The sequence below is a fragment of the Nematostella vectensis genome, chromosome 14 (assembly GCF_932526225.1).
Source record: "Nematostella vectensis chromosome 14, jaNemVect1.1, whole genome shotgun sequence".
In the NCBI taxonomy this organism is placed as follows: domain Eukaryota; kingdom Metazoa; phylum Cnidaria; class Anthozoa; order Actiniaria; family Edwardsiidae; genus Nematostella; species Nematostella vectensis.
The window spans coordinates 9,893,377-9,916,868 of record NC_064047.1 but is presented as its reverse complement, the minus strand read 5'-3'; the positions used below and the strand labels follow the sequence as shown (position 1 = coordinate 9,916,868).

General features: G+C 41.4%; 2 protein-coding genes and 1 long non-coding RNA gene across 4 annotated transcripts in view; 1 reads left to right on the top strand and 2 right to left on the bottom strand.

The window, feature by feature from the left end:
• The first annotated feature begins 830 nt into the window (after positions 1-830).
• On the top strand, positions 831-1,784 carry LOC116617073 (uncharacterized protein K02A2.6-like). Its single transcript, XM_032379483.2, has one exon. The coding sequence runs from the start codon at positions 831-833 to the stop codon at positions 1,782-1,784; it is 954 nt and encodes a 317-aa protein (XP_032235374.2).
• A 3,543-nt stretch (positions 1,785-5,327) lies between these two features.
• Positions 5,328-7,582, bottom strand: LOC125559859. Its single transcript, XR_007306553.1, has 2 exons — positions 7,176-7,582; positions 5,328-6,497 (listed from the first exon to the last, which is right to left on the bottom strand). It is a non-coding gene; the product is annotated as an uncharacterized LOC125559859 (long non-coding RNA).
• A 222-nt stretch (positions 7,583-7,804) lies between these two features.
• The window catches only part of LOC5510332 (transient receptor potential cation channel subfamily A member 1-like), a 30,099-nt gene continuing 14,411 nt past the window's right edge, over positions 7,805-23,492 (bottom strand). For both annotated transcript variants that reach the window (XM_048721921.1, XM_048721922.1), the window contains exons 4-17: positions 21,979-22,109; positions 21,007-21,146; positions 19,807-19,955; positions 19,303-19,484; positions 17,830-18,023; positions 16,917-17,074; positions 16,276-16,450; positions 16,027-16,113; positions 15,753-15,866; positions 14,944-15,295; positions 14,259-14,570; positions 11,630-11,830; positions 9,631-9,818; positions 7,805-9,364 (exon numbers count right to left, since the gene is read on the bottom strand). In XM_048721921.1, the coding sequence (XP_048577878.1) occupies positions 9,013-9,364; positions 9,631-9,818; positions 11,630-11,830; positions 14,259-14,570; positions 14,944-15,295; positions 15,753-15,866; positions 16,027-16,113; positions 16,276-16,450; positions 16,917-17,074; positions 17,830-18,023; positions 19,303-19,484; positions 19,807-19,955; positions 21,007-21,146; positions 21,979-22,109 (2,735 nt within the window). In that variant the 3' untranslated portion in view covers positions 7,805-9,012. The remainder of the gene's footprint in view (positions 9,365-9,630; positions 9,819-11,629; positions 11,831-14,258; positions 14,571-14,943; positions 15,296-15,752; positions 15,867-16,026; positions 16,114-16,275; positions 16,451-16,916; positions 17,075-17,829; positions 18,024-19,302; positions 19,485-19,806; positions 19,956-21,006; positions 21,147-21,978; positions 22,110-23,492) is intronic.

The following is a 23,492-nucleotide window of genomic DNA, read 5'->3' as shown; positions in this document are numbered from 1 at the left end:
ATTTGGCAGGTACTGCTTTAACCGCCTCCCATTTGGAATCAGCTCAGCCCCTGAGATATTTCAGCGTACCATGTCTCGAATCCTAGAGGGCTTCGATGGCACAGTTTGTCACATGGATGACATCCTCATACATGGGCCGACACAGGAGCTTCACGACAGCCGTGTCCGAAAAGTGTTACAGCGGCTCAAGGACGCTGGAGTCACATTGAACGAGAAATGTTCTCTAAACAGCGCATGAAGTTTCTCGGGCATGTAATCTCGGAGGATGGGGTAGAAGCAGACCCGGAGAAAACCAAAGCAATCCAAGATTTCCCCCGACATACCACTGTGACAGAGCTCCAGCGTTTCAATGGTATGATCAACCAGCTGGCCAAATTTATACCCGACCTAGCAACCATCAATGAGCCCCTACGCCAGCTACTTAAGCAAGAGCAGCAGTGGCTTTGGGATCAGCCCCAGGAAAGGGCCTTTCAGGCGATCAAGACGAGACTGACCTCTACAGATGTGCTGGCACACTACGATCCAAACAAACGAAGCATCGTCGCTGCCGATGCATGCCAGGACGGGCTTGGAGCAGTCTTACTGCAAAGCGACAGCAGCGGTAACCGGCGCCCAATTGCCTTCGCTTCACGCTCTCTAAACGACACGGAGAAGCGATACGCAGTCATCGAGAAGGAGGCGCTGGCCGCCACGTGGGCATGTGAAAAGTTCTGAGACTACATCCTTGGGACACCATTCACCCTAGAAACGGACCACCGCCCACTGGTACCCCTTCTCTCAAGCACAGACCTCTCCAAGCTGCCCCCGAGGGTTTTAGGTTTCGCCTCCGAATGGCCAGGTATTCACCAGAGGTCACCTACGTGCAAGGAGTGCACCAAGACACAGCGGACGCCCTGTCTCGTGCACCCACAAGCAGTCCCACTCCCCAGGACTTAAAACAAATCGAGGAATTAGAAGAACACAGCGAATCAGTCCTAGAGTCCCTACCTGCAACGGAACGGCGCCTCAAAGACATCCAGGAAGCCCAGGACTGCGACGCCATATGCAAGCAGGTGAAGACCTACTGCTTAGAGGGATGGCCTCCCATTATGCCATCCCTACCACTCCTAAAGCCATACTGGGAGAAGAAGCAACACTTGACGGTCAACCGAGGAATCCTGATGTATGATCACAGGCTAGTTATCCCCTCAAGCATGCAACTAGAGATGCTGGAGACCATCCATGAAGGCCATCTTGGCATAACCAAGTGCCAAGGGCGCGCGAGCTCCACGGTGTGGTGGCCGCTCATAACCAAGCAGATAGAAGCAATGGTCAACAGATACCAAACTTGCGCCAAACTTAGGCCAGCGCGAAGAGAACCCCTTATGGCGCTGTCTTTCCCAAACTTAACATGGAGCCGGGTCGGTACAGACCTCTTTGAACTAGAACAGACCGACTACCTTATCGTTGTCGACTACGCAAGCCGATGGTTTGAAATCCGAAAGCTAGGATCAACTACCTCAGCTGCAATCACGCGCCACATGTGCGAGATCTTTGCTCTGCACGGAATACCGGACACAGTCGTCTCGGATAACGGATCCCAGTATGTTAGCCAGGAATTTACCAACTTTGCCAAGGACATGGGGTTCACCCACATCACCTCCTCTCCACACTACCCACAAGCAAATGGTGAGGTCGAGAGAGCGGTTCAGACCGCCAAGAACATCCTGCGAAAGAACACAAACCCACACCTTGGTCTCCTAGCATACCGTTCTGCCCCCCCTGGCAAACGGCCTAACCCCTAGTGAGATTCTGATGGGGCGGAAACTGCGTAACAAGTTGCCATCGGTCTTCGAGAACCTAAGACCCCGAAAGATCGACCAAGAACAGCTGCTTAAGAGAGAACAAGAATATCGAGAGCGCTACTCCAGTAACTACAACTCTCGCCACAGGGCTGCGGAACTCCCAACACTCCACCAAGGGGACAAGGTGTTCATAAGGGACCAGCAAAGGTACGGAGAAATAGAGAAGAAACTTGCAAGCCCGAGATCCTACCAACTGGTAACAGAAAATGGCTTAGGGATCAGAAGGAACAGAAGAGCGTTAGTCCATGAACCAGTGGCGATATCTGGAGAGTCCAGCTCCCTACCGAGCCCTTCCAACCGACCACCAGTACGCGAAGGAGGAGAAGGATCGCCAGGACCTGCTGCGTCTCCCTCCCCTAGCCCATCTAAGGCAGTAGTTAGAAGGTCGGGCAGACTTTTAAAGCCCACTAATAATCCAGACATGATTTATTATTAGTTGGACGTTCACAAGTGACACTGAACACCTGATTATGATGATTATTTAATGTGGATGCAAATTAGCATTTAGACCGTTCCAATTCAAGTTTGTTAGTTATAAGTTTATGGACATGATCTTGTGTAAACTGAAAGGGGGATTTTGTATTATGTATGATTGCGTGACGTTGTATGACGTCACGGTTTTGAGATAATGAAGACACTTAGCACTTGACCGTCGTACAATAGTATGTATACATAAATGTGGACTTTAGAAGCACACTAGCATACACACATTGGCACCAGTCGGGCCAAGACGGGACGCTAGCACAGTCTATTACCCGTGCAGTTCGGCAATCATGGACAGCTGTTTCGTCCTTACTAGGACTCGTCAGCATGATGAAGTTTAACTGAGGCAAACCGGCTATGCCATGCTGACGAGTCCTAATAAGGACGAAACAGCTGTCCATGGTTGCCGAACTTCACGGGTAATAGACTGTGCTAGCGTCCCGTCTTGGCCCGACTGGTGCCAATGTCTGTATGCTAGTGTGCTTCTAAAGTCCTTATTTGGACATCATCTACCATATTTGGGATACGGAGTCCGTTTTAATCAAACTCTTTCTTTTTTTGTCTTAATTTGTTAGGCCGAAAAACGTTCTCCAAGTGTTAATATTTCACATTTGTCACTCATCGATAGCAATCATTTATTAATGGTGATCAATTGATTCAACTTTCACAGTTTTTTTTTGGCAAGCTCGCATGTGCTATCTAGCTCAGATGAAACTACCGTCCCACACAAAGTTTTAGCTACCTCTTGAATCTACTTAAAACTATCTATCACAATCTCAAGAATATGAGGTGGTCCAAAGCTTTGTTGGTTTTCACGGCCACGTATGCATGCATCTGGTTTCTTGGTAAGTGATATTACTTAAATTGGCCGTGTTAAAATAGGAATATGTGTGGGATGTTTATTCAACTCATTTAACATTCGCCATCCTTGTTTAGGCCTACATTACAAACCACCGATGGGGCTTCTTCTTTGCTTTGTAATAAAAGAAATAGACAAAAAAAATCATAAAACATGTTGGAGATGTCGAGTGAACGATAAAGGAATTTGAGGACTGTATTTTTTATCTTTTTCTTTTCACACCTTTTCTTTCCAATTTCTATTTCGCGTACTTTTTATCGATTCCTACGTTTTTCTTCCTACGTTTTTCTTTCTTTTTTTCTAATTTCTTTCCTTTTTCTCTTCCTTTTCTTCTTTTTTTATATGAAAGAAATTCAACTTAAATAATTTGCCTAACGTATAACTTTTAAATTTACTTCTCATGTTTATGATTCAGAGAGGGTTATGCGAATTATCTTTTTTTACTAGTATGACCTAATTCCCTCTTATAGCAAACGGAATTTGTCGATCCATTGAGTTTTTCGACTGCGTCGAAGACAAATACCTGAATGGATCAAGCATTCGAAAATTCACCGCGTCGAACACAGACGTCTGCTAGATAAATTGCTTTAACGAGATAGCATGCCTGTCGTACAACATCGGACCGATAATCTGAGCGGTAATAGAGAGTGTGAGTTGAACTATGCTGAAACGAGCAGCGGGTCAAGACTAGAGACGGGGGAAGGTTTCCAGTACTGTCAGTGCTGGTAAGACCCCCCCCCCCCCCATTTTACACCAGAATAAATCTTTGAAAAAAATTGTTTTACAGATTCACCTCAAACCATATGTTTCATATAATGAAAAACCCTGAGCCCTTATTTCTTCTCTCTCCCAGAAATCCTGGATCCAATCCCTGAATAAAACCTTCTCAAAATTTATCCAGGGTGGCACAGTTAACAAAGCCTCGGTCTTTATTGCCTGTGCTTCCAGGTTCGACTCTCTGTTCCTACACGAGTTGACTACTCGCCTTCAGCCTTTGGGCTTACTTCATCATTCATAATTTTTTCCTATTCGCCCGATCCTTGTGTTTCGTGGTCAGACATGAAACACGTGCCAGCAGTATTTGCCACGTACCCAGGCGCGCGCCTAGCATTTAGAACGAGTTCGCCTGGGTACTACCTGGGTGTCAACCACGTTGTACCCGGCTGCACGTTTCTAGTCATCCTCGCGCACGTGTCCACCCCTGTGGGTTTTATTCAGACGCGTATACAGGAGAGGGGGGTGCACAGGGTGCGCGTGAACCCCCCACCCCCCCCCCCTGCCCACTGGCCGCCAAAAATAGGCAATTTCTTATTAAAAGATCGTCATATACAATCCCTTTTCTTTTCAGCGCTCCACAGCGAATTGAACGGCTTTTTTTAATAATATAGCAACAGTAAATTTCCTTCTTAAAGGAAGAGGAGAAGGGGTGACAGCACATACAGTATTACAATAAACGCTACTGTGAACCAGCAACCAGCCATTCGTATTGTGACCTCCCGTATGCACTTTGAGCTAGTTCACCCCTGACAACATGTGACTGATTGCTGTAAAATGGGACCTGACGGAGCGCAATAAAGGTATCTATTTGTGACTTGATCTGTGTTTGCTTGTAGTCTTTTTGGTAAGAAATGTTTCTGAGTTGAAGCATTTGTTTATGAAGAGAGTCAATTCTATTACATTGCTTAGATGCGCTTTGGAAGGTCGTCTATGCCTTGTAGGAATCTATGAGTATCCGGGTCTGGTGATGTTTAGTTTGCATGTCTGACGTTTTGGAGTTGGGCCTATATTTTACAGGCGTCTCAGGGCGTTATGGCAATGAAAGACGTAACTAGGGATATGTCCATCAACCCCCCTCCCTTAACCCCAACAAAGACCAAACTTCAGTGAGGGACATAACAGGATTCTGCACTTTGATTTTGCTTCAGGTATCTCACCTCACTAAAATCAACCCTAATGCATAAAAAAATACATAATTTTCCTTTTATTATAAAATTATCTACTCCCAATCCCCCTTAGAGAATACCCAGAACAATGATATTATTAGTAGTTTTTATTAATATTACTCAGGATACTATTTGCATAAAAAGAGGGATTTATAATAATTTGCCATATAATCAGATCTCGATAAAATGGGCCATTTCTTTATGATAGTGTTGTTTTATTTATTTAGTATACTCAGAGAATCTACAAAGATGTTTACAAAAAAAGAGACCCTCAAGTTTATGTCCCTTGAATATATAGGAGAAAAGATGATATTATATATAGCTCTCAAACTCTCCTAAAAAACATGACGGAGTTCAATAAGTCAATACTACAGCAGAAGGTGCTCAACATAATTTCAGGTTGCCTTGAAGCAAGGGGCAATGTTAGGCTATAAATATGGTGGTACGGACAGAGGTGCTGTGGCTGGTTGGTTGCACTTGGTAATAGACGAAGTAGTATGATTAAAGATTTGCAAAGGGTGCTAGACGTTTTCATGTCCTTTTAAGTGTTCTTTACAAATCTATTATTAAACTATGGGGCCTTAGAGAGTCCAAAATTAAATATCCCATAACACCTAGGTTGAAACTTTCAACACCGTAAAATACCGGATCCTCAATTCTACACCACCTCATACTAATCCCTTTGATACATTTTTACTAATTACTATATTTATTGCATACCAAGCTACAAATCTTTGATAAATCAAATCCTTTTCATATCCACCATCCTTTCTCAAATATTCTGTAAAAAATCCATCTTTCATCTAATAACAAACATCCATTTTTTAAAAATTACATTTTAAAAAATATTCAAAGCCCTCCCCCCCGCCATTATCACATACGAGTCTCTCTTGAACCATGTTCATGAATAAGTAAAACCTAATTAGTCATGAAGAGGGCCAAAACATTGAGCAAATGCATATAAAAATTACAAGAAAAAGACTATCTACATTTGCTAATAACAGTGTTGCCAGCGTTCATTGTTGTAACATATGAAAATAGAATTTATTGTTGTTACCTATGGAAATAAATGCACACGAGAATAATGCAATCAGTTTGGTTTATTTGCAATGATGTTAAGTCTTGTTAAGATGTTTTAGGTCTTCAAGCATCAGAGATTATAATATGGTCAATAATATGGTCAAAAATTTTTTGATAAGGGAAGTATCAACAGAGCAAGAGAAGATTATGTTGGCTAAAGGGAAAGAATATGGGTTGATGAAATATAATTATACTAAGCAAGAAAGGAATATGAAAAACATTTATTTACATCTGCTTTCCACAGCAGGCTATACTTTAGTCCTTGCTTTATTCACTGGAATTATTCACCTGAAAATAAAAAAGGTATCCTTGTCATTTCATAGCTATTACCAGCTACCTGGGGGGTTGTTGAAGAATTTTTCTGATCTTGCTATCTCTTAGGGTAAAAAATATGACCAACTGCAGGGGTTTTTTAATGGTTTTTCCGATTCTGCTATCTCTAAGGGTTAAATTCCTTCTACCACACCAAATTTACTAACTCTAACGGTTAAGAATTTCTGCTGACCACACCCAAGTTGCTTTCCCATAGGGTTAAAATTTATTTTACCGTCAATCACCCCCATCTGTTTTTATCGAAGTCCCTTCCCCTGGGACCAGCTATAAAGATATTCTTGTGATTTCATAGCTATACCAGCTAAATCATGTAATTACTAAGCATGTAACTTGGCCCCAGGCAAGCACTTTTATCTTATAACAGTTTGGTTAAAAGAGACAGAAAACAAAAACAAATTAAGATGTACCAAACGAAAACAGACAGAGTAAATCTCAATGTAGATTTTTATAGAGTGATAAAGGCAAATTTTCGAATCTAAAATCTTAAAAATAAGATTAAATTTAAAGAGAAAGAAAATTATTTTTAGATGTCTTACTGATTGCGAAATATATGTTGTTCTCGAAAAAATTCGCTTTCTAATATGTGGTAAATAGCCGGATATAGTAGTTCTTAATCGATTATGGCAAACAAACCTGTGCAATATAAGCTAGCTTCGTGACGCCTTTATGGGAATAGTAGTGTTGAGTCTGTAGTCCTCTTTTTAGCTGCTGCTACAGTTGAGGAAAAACGAGACGGGCGGATTCACGAACACTCGGGTAGGTTTAACTATCGGCTCGTACGTAAGGCTTCTAATCTTCTCATTTTTCTTAGACAAAAGGATTCATCATGACATGTTTAGCCCTCGACCGCAATCGGCCCATTTAATTTCTCATCTTTTCTCATTAAATACTATTTTCTAGCTGCCTTGCATACTTGAAGCATAAAGAGAGGAGGCAAAAAAAAAAAACGCTTATAATCACATTCCCCTTGTGAGTCTGCGTGGGGCCTGGGAGTTGCGCGGCTGACTGGATGGATTGACACCACAGGGTACCCGCGCGATGACTACAAATAGCAAGTTGCATACCATATTTCTATACCTATGGAGCTCCGCGCGCGGCTCCGTGCATTTGGATAGAAAATAGCTTCTAGACGGATCTAGTGATCTATTAGCAGAGCTAAAGATGCCGGTTTGGAGTTAATTGATCCGTGGTCAGAGAGTTGCTACTCTGGTCCCCAACCTAGACACGCCCCTGATAAGTGACACAATAATCATCTACAATTGTGTGCTTATTTGTCGAATTTAATAGTTTAACGTATTTATGATACAATGCTTTTGAATCATTTTTACATCAATTAGTGAGAGGATTACTAGAGTAGACTAACACCCTAGAGGCGCGCATGCGGGGTGGGGATGTGTGCGCAGTGATAGCATCATATGGAAAAAGGCATATCAATTAATTGCTGTGGTTTTTCTAAATGGTCTAAAGAAGCCTGGGGTGAGCGCGGGAGACCTGTGATATTCTAAAACTAGGCTCCATTTTCAAGATGGCTGCCAGGAAAATCGTAGTAAACACGAATTCCTGCAAGTTTACGTGGACTTTCAAAGTTCTTGAACGAAAAAACAAGCGGAAAAAAAAAAGATTGAAGAGGGACTCCCAAATATGGTATGTAGTGTCTAATAAGGAGCTGACCGAGCGAGCTAGAAAAACGACAGTTTTAATTCAAACAAGATGACTGATATGACTATTATTTGACAACCCTAGCTAACATGTGCGAGAAGGCATCCATTTCCCTCGGCTCATTTTGGAAAGCTATCATTGTGACATTATCGAAAGAGATACCACTAAAGCTAAGTTCAAACGTCGTAATATCCTTTCCATGAGCGCATTCAATGCAAATGCACGATATGAATCACGTCGATTGTTTTATCTTTATTAGCAAGCATTTGCATTGAATACGGCTCATGGATGATACGACGTTTGAACTTAGCCTAAACTTTGATTCAAGATGGTTATTTCCAGTTTCATTTTTCAATATCGGATTATAACAATCACAAAGCTCTGGTTCGCTATGGCCCTTCAAAGCCCTGTTTTCCTATCTATGCGTTTTTTTTTTAGAATAGGCGAAGGCGATTGATAAAAAAAATATACGATGCATGGATACGCATTGAGAATAAAAAAAGGAGATTAAGATACTTCTATTACCAGAATCCATTGCGACCCGACAGCTGTTACTCTAATTGAGTGCGTTGTTGTCATTTTGAGAATAGGCGTATGCGAACAATACAAAAATATACGATGCATGGATACGCATTGAGAATGATAAAACAAGATTAAGATACTGCTATTACTTGAATCCATTGCGACCCGACAGCTGTTACACTCATTAAGTGCGTTGTATCATTTTGTCTGGGAGTTAAACAAAAAAACCTTAATACAAAAAGAAAAGAACAAGGTTTCTTGTAATTGTAATATAAAGGGAAGACGAGGATCACATCTTTTCATTCACATGTCCGGCAAAACGAATTTCGCCTATGTCATCCGCCGAACAGCTTTCTGACTGAATATCATCCGGTTTAGCATCAACATCATCTTCGGCTATTTGCACATTTATGGGCTCCCTGGAGGGCATCATCCGCGCAAGCTTGGGATCTATCTTGTAGGCAATAGCCCTCAGAAGTTCCCCTTGAGCCTCGACCTCTGTCATGAGTGCCTTGAGTCTTTTGCTGCTTTTGGCGACCTTTATACGTAGCGCTTGATCCTTGCTGTTGGCGCTATCAGCGCTTTCGTCTGATACAGACTGGATAATCTCTTCGGGGACGGTCGACAATATTGTTCTGAGTCTAGAAAAAAAAAAGATTTAGGGTGCTAGATTAACATAAACTTAGGGGAACAATACAAATATTATGCCGTAGAACTGGGTACGTCAAGAATTTTCAAGTAAACTTGCAGGGAAATAGTGTTTACGTTTTTTGCTGAAGGCCGTTTTATAAAAGAGGCTGAAAACCCATAGTTTTATGATATCACCGTTTTCCCTGCGTTCGCAGGCTCACACTTTCTGTGGTCCTTTTTTAAACTTTTCTTGAAAAGGAAGGGGACGCACACTTACTTGTCCATAAACCTAGACATGCAGGTCTTCTTGTTGGGGTAAAGGGTTAAATTCTGGTGGTAGATAATTCTCGCGATGAAGCGAGGGTAGCGCTCTTCTATCTCAGCGACAAACTCAACTTGCATCGCAAGACGCTTAAGTGTGGCGTCGCGGCGAATGGCCTCGATATCACCTACGGCGATACCAACCTGAGGAAGCACAAGTCATCGGGCATTGCAACGACAAAAATAAAAGCAAAAAGAAAAACAAAAAACAGAGACATCAACATCGATTACAAAAACAGAACAACAAAAACAACAACGATAACAAAGACAAAAACAACAACAACGACAATACAGCGCAACAACAAAAACAGTGACGACAACAACGATAGCAGCAACAATTACACTAAAAAACAGAACAACGACTACAGCAGTAAACAGCGACAACAAAAGCGACGACAACAACAGTAACAACATCAACAACAACGAGAATACAGCAACACCAACAATAACAACCGAAACCAACATCATCATTAACAACAGCTGCTGCAGCATCAACATTAACACCAACTGTTTCAACATCAACATTAACAAAAATTGCTGCTGCAACATCAACATTACTAACAACTACTGCAACATCAACATTAACAATAACTGCTGCAACATCAACATTAACAACAACTGCTGCAAAATCAACATAAACTACAACTGCTACAACATCAACATCTGCAGCAAATGTTGCAACATCAACACTTACAACAACTGCAGCAGCATCAACATTAACAACGACTGTTGCAACATTAACAACAACTGCTGCAACATTAACAAAAGCTGCAACAAAATCAACATTAACAACAACTGCTGCAACACAAACATTACTAACAGCTGTTGCAACATCAACAATAACGACTACTGCATCAACATTAACATTAACAAAAACTGAAGCAACATCAACATTTACAAAAACTGCAGCAGCATCAACATTAACATCAACTGCTGCAACATCAACAGTAATAACAACTGCAGCAGCATCAACATTAACATCTGCTGCAAAATCAACATAAACAACAACAGCAGCAACATCAACATTTACAGCAACTGTTGCAGCATCAACATTTACAACAACTGCTGCAACATCAACATTAGCAACAACTGCTGCAACATCAACATTAGCAACAACTGCTGCAACACCAACATTTACAACAACTGCATCAACATCAACATTAACAAAAACTGAAGCAACATCAATATTTACAGCAACTGTTGCAACATCAACAGTTACAACAATTGCAGCAGCATCAACATTAACAACAACTGCAGCAGCATCAACATTAACAACAGCTGCAGCAGCATCAACATTAACAACAACTGCAGCAGCATCAACATTTACAACAACTGCAGCAGCATCAACATTAACAACGACTGCAGCAGCATCAACATTAACAACGACTGCTGCAACATTTACAAAAGCTGCAACAACATCAACATTAACAACAACTGCAGCAACATCAACATTAACAACAACTGTTGCAACATTAACACTAACTGCTGCAACATCAACATTTACAAAAACTGCAGCAACATTAACATTAACAACAACTGCTGCAGCATCAACACTAACTGTTGCAACAACAACATTTACAAAAACTGCACCAGCATCAACATTAACATCAACTGCTGCAACATCAAGAGTAATGACAACTGCAGCAACGTCAACATTTACAAGAACTGCAGCTACATCAAATTAACAACAACTGTTGCAACATCAACATTTACAACAACTGCAGCAGCATCAACATAAAAAATAACTGCTGCAAGATCAAAATTAACAACAACTGCTGCAACATCGAGATTTATAACAACTGAAGCAACATGAACATTAACAAAAACTGCAGCAACAACATTAACAGCTTCTTGTGCAACCCCAACATTAACAGCAAACACCTTAAGCAGTCCAACAACAATGACAAAAGCAAAGAAAACAGCGACAGACCAGACAGGTAGAAAACTAGACCTACCATAAGATTCATGAGTGCGATAGTCAGGAAAATCAACAGCAAGAAACAGAATGCAATGGCGACAGGGGGGAAGGGATTCGTTGGGTTTCCACTTGAGCTTTTCGCTCCGATGGTATCGACGAAAGTGCCTGAGTAGTCGAGCTCACCAATCATCATAACGAAGACTTTCATGTACGCGAATCCAACGTTTTCGAAGGAGCCCTAAAAAAGAAACATTAGTGCTACTCTAATAATATTGGAAGGCACTTGCCCATAGGGCCTTATCCTCTGCTATGGCCCTGTGATCGGCAAGAGGAAAGCAGAGTTATATAACAGGGAGGAAAGGGCAAGGAAGAGTAACAACTAAGCAGGAAAAGAGTAAGGGTGAGCCAAAAATATGGTGGAGGGGATGAGATTTGTGAGGTTGAAAAAGGTTAAGCTGGGTAGCGGAAGAAGGGAGGCGCGAGTCTGGGGTAAGTGGAGTAAAAAGAAAGAGGTAGAGGCTAGGTGAGGCATAAAAGAAATTGGGTAGGGGGATGCATAGAAAGCAAATTAGGGAGGTGGGGCGAGACAGGCACAGAAAGAAAAAAGAAAGGGGAAAGCGAAAGAAGAATCAGAGGCATAGTGGGGTGAGGCAGGACAGAAAGAAAGAAGAAAGGGGAAAGCGAAAGAAGAATCAGAGGCATAGTGGGATGAGGCAGGCACAGAAAGAAAGAAGAAAGGGAAAAGCGAAAGAAGAATCAGAGGCATAGTGGGGTGAGGCAGGCACAGAAAGAAAGAAGAAAGGGGAAAGCGAAAGAAGAATCAGAGGCATAGTGGAGTGAGACAGGCACAGAAAGAAAGAAGAAAGGGGAAAGCGAAAGAAGAATCAGAGGCATAGTGGAGTGAGGCAGGCACAGAAAGAACGAAGAAAGGGGAAAGCGAAAGAAGAATCAGAGGCATAGTGGGGTGAGGCAGGCACAGTAAGAAAGAAGAAAGGGGAAAGCGAAAGAAAAATAAGAGGCATATATAGGCGAGGCAGGCACAGAAATAAAGAAGAGGGGGAAGCGAAAGAAGAATCAGAGGCTTAGTGGGGTGAGGCAGGCACAGAAAGAAAGAAGAAGGGGGAAAGCGAAAGAAGAATCAGAGACATAGTTGGGTGAGGCAGGCACAGAAAGAAATAAGAAAGGGGAAGCGAAAGAAAAATAAGAGGCATAGTTAGGCGAGGCAGGCACAGAAAGAAAGAAGAAAGGGGAAGCGAAAGAAGAATCAGAGGCTTAGTGGGGTGAGGCGGGCACAGAAAGAAAGAAGAAAGGGGAAAGCGAAAGAAGAATCAGAGGCATAGTTGGGTGAGGCAGGCACAGAAAAAAAGAAGAAAGGGGAAAGCGAAAGAAGAATCAGAGGCATAGTGGGGTGAGGCAGGCACAGAAAGAAAGAAGAAAGGGGAAAGCGAAAGAAGAATGAGAGGCATAGTGGAGTGAGGCAGGCACAGAAAGAAAGAAGAAAGGGGAAAGCGAAAGAAGAATCAGAGGCATAGTTGGGTGAGGCAGGCACAGAAAGAAAGAAGAAAGGGGAAAGCGAAAGAAGAATCAGAGGCATAGTGGGGTGAGGCAGGCACAGAAAAAACGAAGAAAGGGGAAAGCGAAAGAAGAATCAGAGGCATAGTGGAGTGAGGAAGGCACAGAAAGAAAGAAGAAAGGGGAAAGCGAAAGAAGAATCAGAGGCATAGTGGGGTGAGGAAGGCACAGAAAGAAAGAAGAAAGGGAAAAGCGAAAGAAGAATCAGAGGCATAGTGGAGTGAGGCAGGACAGAAAGAAAGAAGAAAGGGGAAAGCGAAAGAAGAATCAGAGGCATAGTGGGGTGAGGCAGGCACAGTAAGAAAGAAGAAAGGGGAAAGCGAAAGAAGAATCAGAGGCATAGTGGGGTGAGGCAGGCACAGAAAGAAGGAAGAAAGGGGAAAGCGAAAGAAGAATCAGAGGCATAGTGGGGTGAGGCAGGCACAGAAAGAAGGAAGAAAGGGGAAAGCGAAAGAAGAATCAGAGGCATAGTTGGGTGAGGCAGGCACAGAAAAAAAAAAGAAGAAAGGGGAAAGCGAAAGAAGAATCAGAGGCAAAGTGGGTGAAAGGTGCGACGGAGGCAGAAGGGAGGGATCGGTGTGTTGAGGGTGAGAGAGGGCAGAAAGGAGGGACAGGGTGAAGAAAAAAGGGCGAGGCAGACAGGAGCAAAAAATAGCAACATTTATTGTAAGGTTATGTTAGCTTACATTTTATTTATATTTTGCCTAGAGGTTACTTGCATAATATAAAACAAAAATAAGCTAAAGTATTTTTTTTGGTAGATGATCCAATCTTGAGATTTGTAGCAATTTCGTCCAAACTGGGCAATTTTAGACAAATCAAGATTCTTACAATTTGCAATATCTCAAGAACGGATCATCTATTTAATACATAAACTTATTTTGTTTTATATTATGCGAGGAACATCCATGGAAAAAAATTAAACTTTGTCATTTGAACTTTGCTCCTGTCGGCGAGGCAGCAAAATAGAAGGGGAAGACGCCTGGGTTGAAAGAAAAAAAGGAGAAGAGGTTGAGGGTTGAGACAGGGTAGAGAAGGTAGAGAAGAGGGAGGCATCAGGCAAATGAGGACGAACTGATCTTTTTCTAGCTTACCTGCTCTTTAAACAAGACGTAGAAGACGATAGCAAACGCCAAGTTAAAGATTGCGAACACCAACATAACCTTCAAAACGGACTTCAGCACTTCCAGGAACATTGCAACAAGCAATCCAACGAAATGGAGTCGACGAAGGAAGAGAACGAGATTCATGTAGCATAGGAAAATCGAGATGATACCCATAATCCACAGATTGTATGGATTTTTCAACGTTTCCAAATTCTCTTTTGTCCACGATTCGGGCGCAACGTAAGGAACCATGAAGGCCCCTGCAGTGCCATACAATGTCCACTCGATAAGATTACTGAACTAAAACAAAGAAATGGCAAAATGATGTTTGCATATGTCAATATGAAGTTTGATAAAAGAATAAAATTAGCAAGCACTCACTGATATACCACTTTAAAGCATTATCTCTCGACACATATCATGTACTACGTATATTCTATACTTACAGAGCCGTAGCAGGCCACGTAAGATTATGGGGGGGGGGGGGGGCAAAATACAGAAACATTAAGAAAATATTGGGGGCACAGCCACGCTCCTACTGGTCATTTCCTAAAAAAATTTTAAAAATATTAGGGGGGGCACGAGCCCCCAGTGCCCCACCCCTTGCTACGGCCCTGTCATGCGCGAGACAGATACAATCTATCGATAGATTTGTTTAAGATCTGCTTATTACCTGAGTGAAGTAGCGACCTCGCTGGAAGAGCATCTGGAAAATTTCCTTCAGGAGCTGACAGCAGGCGAAAACGAGAACAATAAAAGGGAGAACTTTGTTAATTCCTGGTTGCTTGACAAAGGGCCTGATCGTACTATTAGCGGAATCTGCCGTTGGACTAAAGCTAGCTACTGCTCGCTCTACGACTATGAAGTACGTGTAGAAGATGGTAAAGAGTAGGTAGACCAGGAAGCTCAGGTGGTAGGCTGTTCGGCCAAAAGCTGACCATTTCTTGTCGAGAAGCTTTTGTGTAAGTGGGTGAAGAAGAAGGTCTGTACGGTCGTATTCCACCATAGTGCTCGGGCCGAAATATCTATAGGAGATGAATAATGATCAGGTATATTTCTAGACACCTAAAAGACAAGAACAATATCAACACCATCGTCATCATCAGCACCATCGTCATCACCATCGTCATCATAATCATCATCATCATCATCACCACCCTGTCCTCATTATCGACATCATCATCGTAATCATCATCATCGTCTCTATCATTATCCTCCTTACTTTCCCTTGTGATTCAATGAACATGACTTCTCGAACGTTAAAAAAACAGTTGTTTTTAAACAACTGTACTTAAAAGTACTCATAATAAAGTAAAATCAAGAAAATTTCACATAACTTAAACTTGCAAGAAATGTGGTTTTCTTTTTCTTTCTACTATTTACTATCATCACAGGTACTCCTGCGCTTCACAGTCCCACACACCCACAGACCTTTCTAAAGGTTTGATACCAGTTGCCTTTGATACCTGTTGCCTTTGATACCTGTTGCCTTTGATGGCTGCTGGATCATCCGGACCAGGATCCAGATACCGGAAGTCGTACTTGACCCAGTAACTCTGGTCAGTCGGGCTGATATCCACTGGTCGAACCATGCCCCTGGATTTAAGAAAAAGTTAATATCTTTTTGGTATAACGGGCATATTATCGTACTCGTCAGCATACAGATATAGACTGCTTCCATTTCGAGTGCGCGCGCATGCTTAAAGCTGGAATGGCCTATTGCGAGAGAGACGTATTGAGACATCGAGATGCATACCTGTCAAGAACTGTCTTAGCCGCCTCAGGGCAGTGCTTGATAAGAAGCTTCATAGAATGATTATCTTGCTCCAGAATTTCTTTGAAACTGATAAAGAAACATAAGTTGCGCGAGTTGGAATCAATCATCAACAATGACAAGCGCGTACACAGGGGGGGGGGGGGGGTGGGGGGTGCAGGGTGCGCAAAAAATGGGTAATTGCTTATTAAGGAATCTTTAAATACTATGCTTTTATAGTTATCACCGTACCGGCCGTGTGAACACGAGGTATTGATGACGGTTAACACCGCATCATGCTTGACAGCGATTTCTATGACGCCCAGACCGGAGTTATTACGGTGGATCGCGCATGCGCCTTGGTCTAGTAGTAGGAGGACCAAGTCCCCGTGGCCATGCGCTGTAGCTATCAGCAATGCAGTGTCCCCTGATAAATTTAAGATATATTAGCATTATCATCACCATCGCCATCGCCATCGCCATCATCAACACCATCATCATCATCGTCATCGCCATCACCATCTCTATCACCATCACCATCACCATCACCATCTCTATCACCATCACCATCATCAACAACACTTCTACCACCACCACTAATACCAACACCATCATTATAATCACCACCATCCTCCTCATCCTCACCATCGTCATGATCATCATCATCATCTTCTTGATCATCATCCTTATCGTCATCACCACATCATCATAATCTACCTACTTGTCTTTATCATTGTCATTATCATCGTCATTACTGATACAAGTCAATAAAAACGAAGGACACTATTCATAGGTACTATATATATTATGCGTTATCTGAGTTGCTGCAGGGCTCGATACCAATCCTAATACAGTACCCAACATGAGGAGTACCCTCCCCCCTGGGGTCGTACCTTGGTCATTGACGTCATCAATAGAAGCGCCGCTCTGCAGTAACTCCATACACGTCTTTACTGAGCCTGTCTTAGCGGCACACATGAGAGGGGTCCAGCGGTTGCTATCACGAGCGTTGATATCAGCACCGTAACGCAACAGCTGCGTGACCACCTTCCTAGTAACGCAAGTCAGTAAAGACAAGATTAAAATTATTCACAAAGTTGTTGCATATGAGGTATGTCTGCTTGTATTGTTCTTTTTTTTGTTTTCTCTCCTTGACTGTCTAGAATAAAATGATAGTTAACTATTACAGTGCATGTTTTCCTTTTTTTTTTTAATAAAACGAGTTCCTAACACGTTGCATAAAGAGCTCTATACCAAGCAGCTATACCAACAACGAAAGGTAATTTGGAAGAATAGAATAACAACAGATAAATACGGTCTACACTTGGTATGAAGGACGGCACGTCCTCATTAAACCCTATCTCCAGGCAAGCTGATTTCAGGGTGAAAGCTCGTTAAAAAGAAAAGAGAACTCTTCCCAGGGCACCCGCCAGCGTCTTCGGGTTCGTTTGCGTTACCGCATCTGCCGCGAACGGCAATATCCGCGTCCTGGTTCGGGAATATTAACCCGATTCCCTTTCGATAGGCGGCACAAAATCGGGCGCTTGCAAACGGAATTGCAAACCCCAAATCGTCAAAACAGTAAAATAACTGTTTTGATAGATATAGTATCTAACAATTTAGAGATAAAAAAGTTACGGGGCACAATAAGGTATGAAGGACGGCACGTCTTTCTGGAACCTTTTCACGGGGCACAATAAGGAGACAACCAGGCGTCACTATTAAAACATCGTTTATACATAAACCTATTTTAATATTACACTCGGCAAATTGCGATTGACAAATAGGTGGAGAACATGGCGATACCTGAAGCCACTGAGAGCCGCCATATGGAGGGCAGATTGGCCTTCTTCGTCCCGCTCATTGGTCGATAATCCCGCTCGAGTCAAGGCCTCTACGTGAAGCGCGCGGCCAGCAGCGCAGGCCAGGTGGAGCGGGGACTTCTGGTTTTCATCTTGAAAAGCAAAGCGTGTTTGTTTGGCCACAATTGCCTCCAGGATCTAAAAATAGGGAGGATACGGTTAGATAAAGCGCTGTGCCAGACGCCTTTTCCTGTAAATCATTAGGTGTCATTTTTCTTATTGGTGTAGAGCCCGAGGCGACTTAACCGAAGTATGTATTGATCCTCATAAGACTGACATTACTCTGTGAGTAACATCGCCATCTTTTATCTGTGTGCAGGCTAAACACTTCTGTTAGAAACAGGAATATTATGGTTGCTTCTCTCAAAAAGGAAATCCAAAGTGTTCAAAATAATGTTTTTGTCTTTTTAGTTTGATTTATACTGATATGGTTTTTCATATGATATCATTTTGTCATTTATTCATTATTTTTTATTTCTCAAAATGAGCATACTTATCAATGCTAGCTTCCTTAAAACGTTATATAACATCTCTTAGTAAAAAGGCAGTCTAGGTATACTCCCCTGTACTTATAAAGATCAACCAATAAAACATTATCAGCCAGCAATTTTAGTTTGTCATTGGTGTAACTAGAAAGACTACAGACTAAAAACTGTAGAAATCCAGGTGATGTGTGTCTGCCTGGTGGAGACAAGGGCCAAAGCTTGAAACATAAGCGAAACTTGTTTTCACAGAGGCATGCAACATTATATGTAAGCTGTGGTATAATGCAACATGAATTTAAATTGACTTTCAAAATTATTGGGCTCCCTGTGCCCCACTCCCCGCTATGGCCCTGTTATTTACAACACATTGTCAGCTTGGATTCAACACTGCAGCTGTATCAAAAAGTTTGGGTCGTTTTGGCCAAGGGAAAAAGGAAAAGATCCTGGAAGGTGTTTAGAGAACTTGCTGGTGAAGTGGTCTGAGGACACAATTGTCAGGTTCCTCTAAAGGGTCAATTTTAGAAACCATTTAGCATCACACCTGCTTGAGCGACTCAAATGGATAGTGGGTGTGACACTTTTAAATAAAACCAAGGGAGAACTACAGATCACGTAAAAAATATGATAAAAAAACATTCGCTTTTTTCTACTGTAATTATCGAAAAAACAAAAAAAGATCTACAGTTTTAGTAAAAATGTATGTGGTAATTTTGATGATATCTGTTAAAAATAGTTTGCATGCATGGTTGTGAAAATAACAACACATCTCATAACACGAATTTGTTTTGTATGGCTCAAACAAGCAATAAGAAACTAAAGCAATATTGCAAAAAGCTTCACGTACGCACTGTGTACCTACGTTTTATATGAAGTACTGAGGCTTGTGTGCTGGTTTATACACAGCCCTCTGTCCCTTAGAATCTATCAGTTACCTTTATATTACAGCTTTCTGATGCGTAGTGCAGGGGAACTCTTTCCTGGATATCTCGCGTATAAAGGTTCTCCTCGCATCCCGTATGTTCTAGTAACGTCTTGAGAGTATCCAAGTTATCCCCTTCCACGGCAAGATGAAGGCAGTTTTTCATGTTGCACTCATTGGCGGTTATGTCCGCTCCTGTTTAAAATAAAGACATTGTACTTTGATTCACCTTTCTCGCATCATTGGCAATGATATCCATGGGCGCATCAAGACAAAAAGCAAGCTAATCCTGTTCTGCATTATTATCTAGTTCCTAACCGTGTGAAATGAATACACCAAAGAGTACCAAAAAGAAAATAATGCCGATTTGAATTATTTTATTTTATCAGAATTGGCCCCTCAAAATCGTCAAAACAGTAAAATAACTGTTTTGATAGATATAGTATCTAACAATTTTGAGATAAAAAAAAACATGTTTCCGCTGGCTGTCGTCGAGGATAGAGTTTTTCCCACTTACCTTTTTCAAGAAGAACCATTGCATTTTCTGTTCTCCCGGCGGCAACAGCGGAAAGGAAAGGGGTTCTATGTGAGAAGTCTCGCTCGTCAATTGCGACACCTTTGGAAAGCAGAAACTTCAGAGCATCGAAAGACCCGATGCAAGCAGCCCTGGTCATACAAATACTGGTGTGAGTGACACATTCTGTTTGTTGCGGGAGAGCACAATCGCGGCTTGACTGGTCAAGCAGGACTAAGGGCCGAGTTTGTAGAAAACAGGTTAACGCTAGCCTAGGGATTAATGCCCTTATCATCCAATCGAATACCAAGATAGCCGTACTTATCCCTGGGTAAGCGCTAACCTGCTTTCTGGGAACCGGCCCCAGAACAATAGAAAATTTTAATAGCCAGACATGGAATGTATTTTGATCCATTTCAGCGGTTTTTCTCTAAACAACGATAGACCTATAGTGGGCAAATGGCGATTGGCAAATGGCAGTTCTTACGACCGTAAGTAATCATGCGTCTCGAAGAATATGGATAAATTAAAAAAAATACCATTAAAAATTACCAATGCTGGACTTTATTTAACACCTTTAATTCTACGAATAATTAGTACCCATAAGCCATTTACCATTTGCACCGACAACCTTTTGTGAAATAGGTGTATACAAAACTGCTACGTTTCACGGTCTATCAAGGGTGGTTATGGTAGAAAAAAGATGTGTTAAGCCTGCAACTTTTCTTTTTGGGGGGCAAAAAAACGGGTTTCAGCTACATAGTTTTGATTATAAGCACTTAACATTTTGGTATCACATTTACTTCAAACATTCGTTTGAGTAAAAATGTCAACATCAGTATTGATGGCGGCATTGTGCTCGAGTTTACCGCAAGGCAAAGGACATGTTTGCGAAATACCTTACAGAATCTCCAAATATGGTATGATATTCAAACAGCGCCAGCATTACTGGGCGAGCGTCTTACTTGTTTGTACGGGGCATAAAGAGGGGTAATCACGCCGTCATTTTATATTACCGCACAATACCGTTGACTCAAACAATCCATTTCCATCGGCCAATTCAAGCAACTAAGAAACTTTCAACCGTATATCATAAAAAAGATATCAGACTTCAATCGTTGTTTCTTATTTTGAAGTTTTCCGCTGAATTTTCAAGTGAAACAATATCAAAGGAGTTGTTGATCGACATTCTTTAAGACTTACATGTGAAGAGGCGTCTCTCCTTTGTCGTTCTTCTTGTCTAGTGCGGCGCCTTTTTCAACCAGTAGTCTACCTACTTCCATTGATCCCTTTTTGCATGCTACATGGAGAGGAGTCGAGAGGTCTTCCTTCATGGCATCAACCTATATTAGTTTGCGTTAAAAGTATCAACCTTTGAAATATCTTAAGAACAATCGTATTTACGTTATTTGGAAAGTTGACGTGTATTTTTTTTTTAGTTTTAGAAACGCAAAAATGCGTGGATGGCAATCATATCCTTTTCCACATTTGTTTATTATTAAAAAAGCTTAGAAACGTTTACAAATTTTAACACAGCAAGCTTGGTACTAAAGCCAGGGGGCAAAGAGAGAATCTGTTTAGCTTATTAAAAGACCGTAGTGGCACCTCTGCCAAAATACTTTCATGAAAAAACGGCGAATCAGCACTGAAGAAACTACCCAACCCATCCACTTCGACATGACGGAAAAACATGACTTGAAGTTTACAATAAGCTCATTTCACATCAGATAAGGCGGAAAATTCCACTAAGTACTTAGTGAGAATATCAAACAAAATATCAAATGCGAATTTTTTTAAATTGATGCAACTTTTTGTAAAGTGACATTGAAATTTGAGCTTTTTGCACTGAGCTCATACATAGCGCAAGGATGATCAAGGAAAAATTATCTTAAAAGGCCAAAATCTGGGTATGTGCATTTCAGACTCACGTTATTTGTGTTTTGAAATGGGAAAATCAGTCCGGAATAAAAGAAACTGATGGCCATTGTAAGAAATTGTATCTTCTTCTCCATTTCTTCGAAGTGCGCATGTTCAGGGTTTTTCCGTCATGTCATCCCGCTCCGGAAGTTTTAATCCTGTATGTATGAGTTCAAAGGTATGAATGTTTTTTAGGGGGGGGAGATCACATAATTTATGAAATATTAAATATTATTATTATGATTAGGAGAGCATTACCTGGGCACCGTGACTCAGCAAAATATCGGCCATCTCCATATTGTTCGTGGCTGCACAGACATGTAAAGCCGTGTTTCCTTCCACATCCATGGAATCCACGAAGAATTTTTGATCTGAGCTATCAACGGCTAAAGATTAGAAAAATAAGAAATATTTTAAATGAAACCAAAGAAATAATTTATAATATGAAGTTTTATACTTTGTCTTCCTCGTTTTATTTCATATAATTTTCCGTCATCACATATTACAATCATCATCATCATCTTTATCATCACACTACAATTATCATCATCTTTATCATCAGACTTTAATCATCATCAACAACACACTCCACAATCATCGTCACCTTCATCATCATCTTTATCATCACACTACAATTATCATCATCTTTATCATCAGACTTTAATCATCATCAACAACACACTCCACAATCATCGTCACCTCCATCATCATCTTTATCATCACACTACAGTTATCATCATCATTATCATCATCACAATCAAATCATAACCATCATCACACTTCATCCATATCATCATCATTAAAATCGGCGTCTTTATCAGGTTAACAAATACTCTCAGGATTATTATCGTCAGGATATAATAATTGCTATGATTATTAGGACCATCAAAACAATTATGTGCTATCACTAAACATCATCAGCATCACGTAGGGTGAATCGTTATCTGCGGAGCATATTTGTAGAATAGCCTAGCGATCTCTATGTTATCTGCGGAGCATACCATTTTGTAGAATAGCCCTAGCGATCTCTATGTTATCTGCGGAGCATACCATTTTGTAGAATAGCCCTAGCGATCTCTATGTTATCTGCGGAGCATACCATTTTGTAGAATAGCCTAGCGATCTCTATGTTATCTGCGGAGCATACCATTTTGTAGAATAGCCTAGCGATCTCTATGTTATCTGCGGAGCATACCATTTTGTAGAATAGCCTAGCGATCTCTATGTTATCTCCGGAGCATACCATTTTGTAGAATAGCCCTAGCGATCTCTATGTTATCTGCGGAGCATACCATTTTGTAGAATAGCCCTAGCGATCTCTATGTTATCTGCGGAGCATACCATCTTGTAGAATAGCCCTAGCGATCTCTATGTTATCTGCGGAGCATACCATTTTGTAGAATAGCCCTAGCGATCTCTATGTTATCTGCGGAGCATACCATTTTGTAGAATAGCCCTAGCGATCTCTATGTTATCTGCGGAGCATCCCATTTTGTAGAATAGCCCTAGCGATCTCTATGTTATCTCCGGAGCATACCATTTTGTAGAATAGCCCTAGCGATCTCTATGTTATCTGCGGAGCATACCATTTTGTAGAATAGCCCTAGCGATCTCTATGTTATCTGCGGAGCATCCCATTTTGTAGAATAGCCCTAGCGATCTCTATGTTATCTCCGGAGCATACCATTTTGTAGAATAGCCCTAGCGATCTCTATGTTATCTGCGGAGCATACCATTTTGTAGTATAGCCCTAGCGATCTCTATGTTATCTG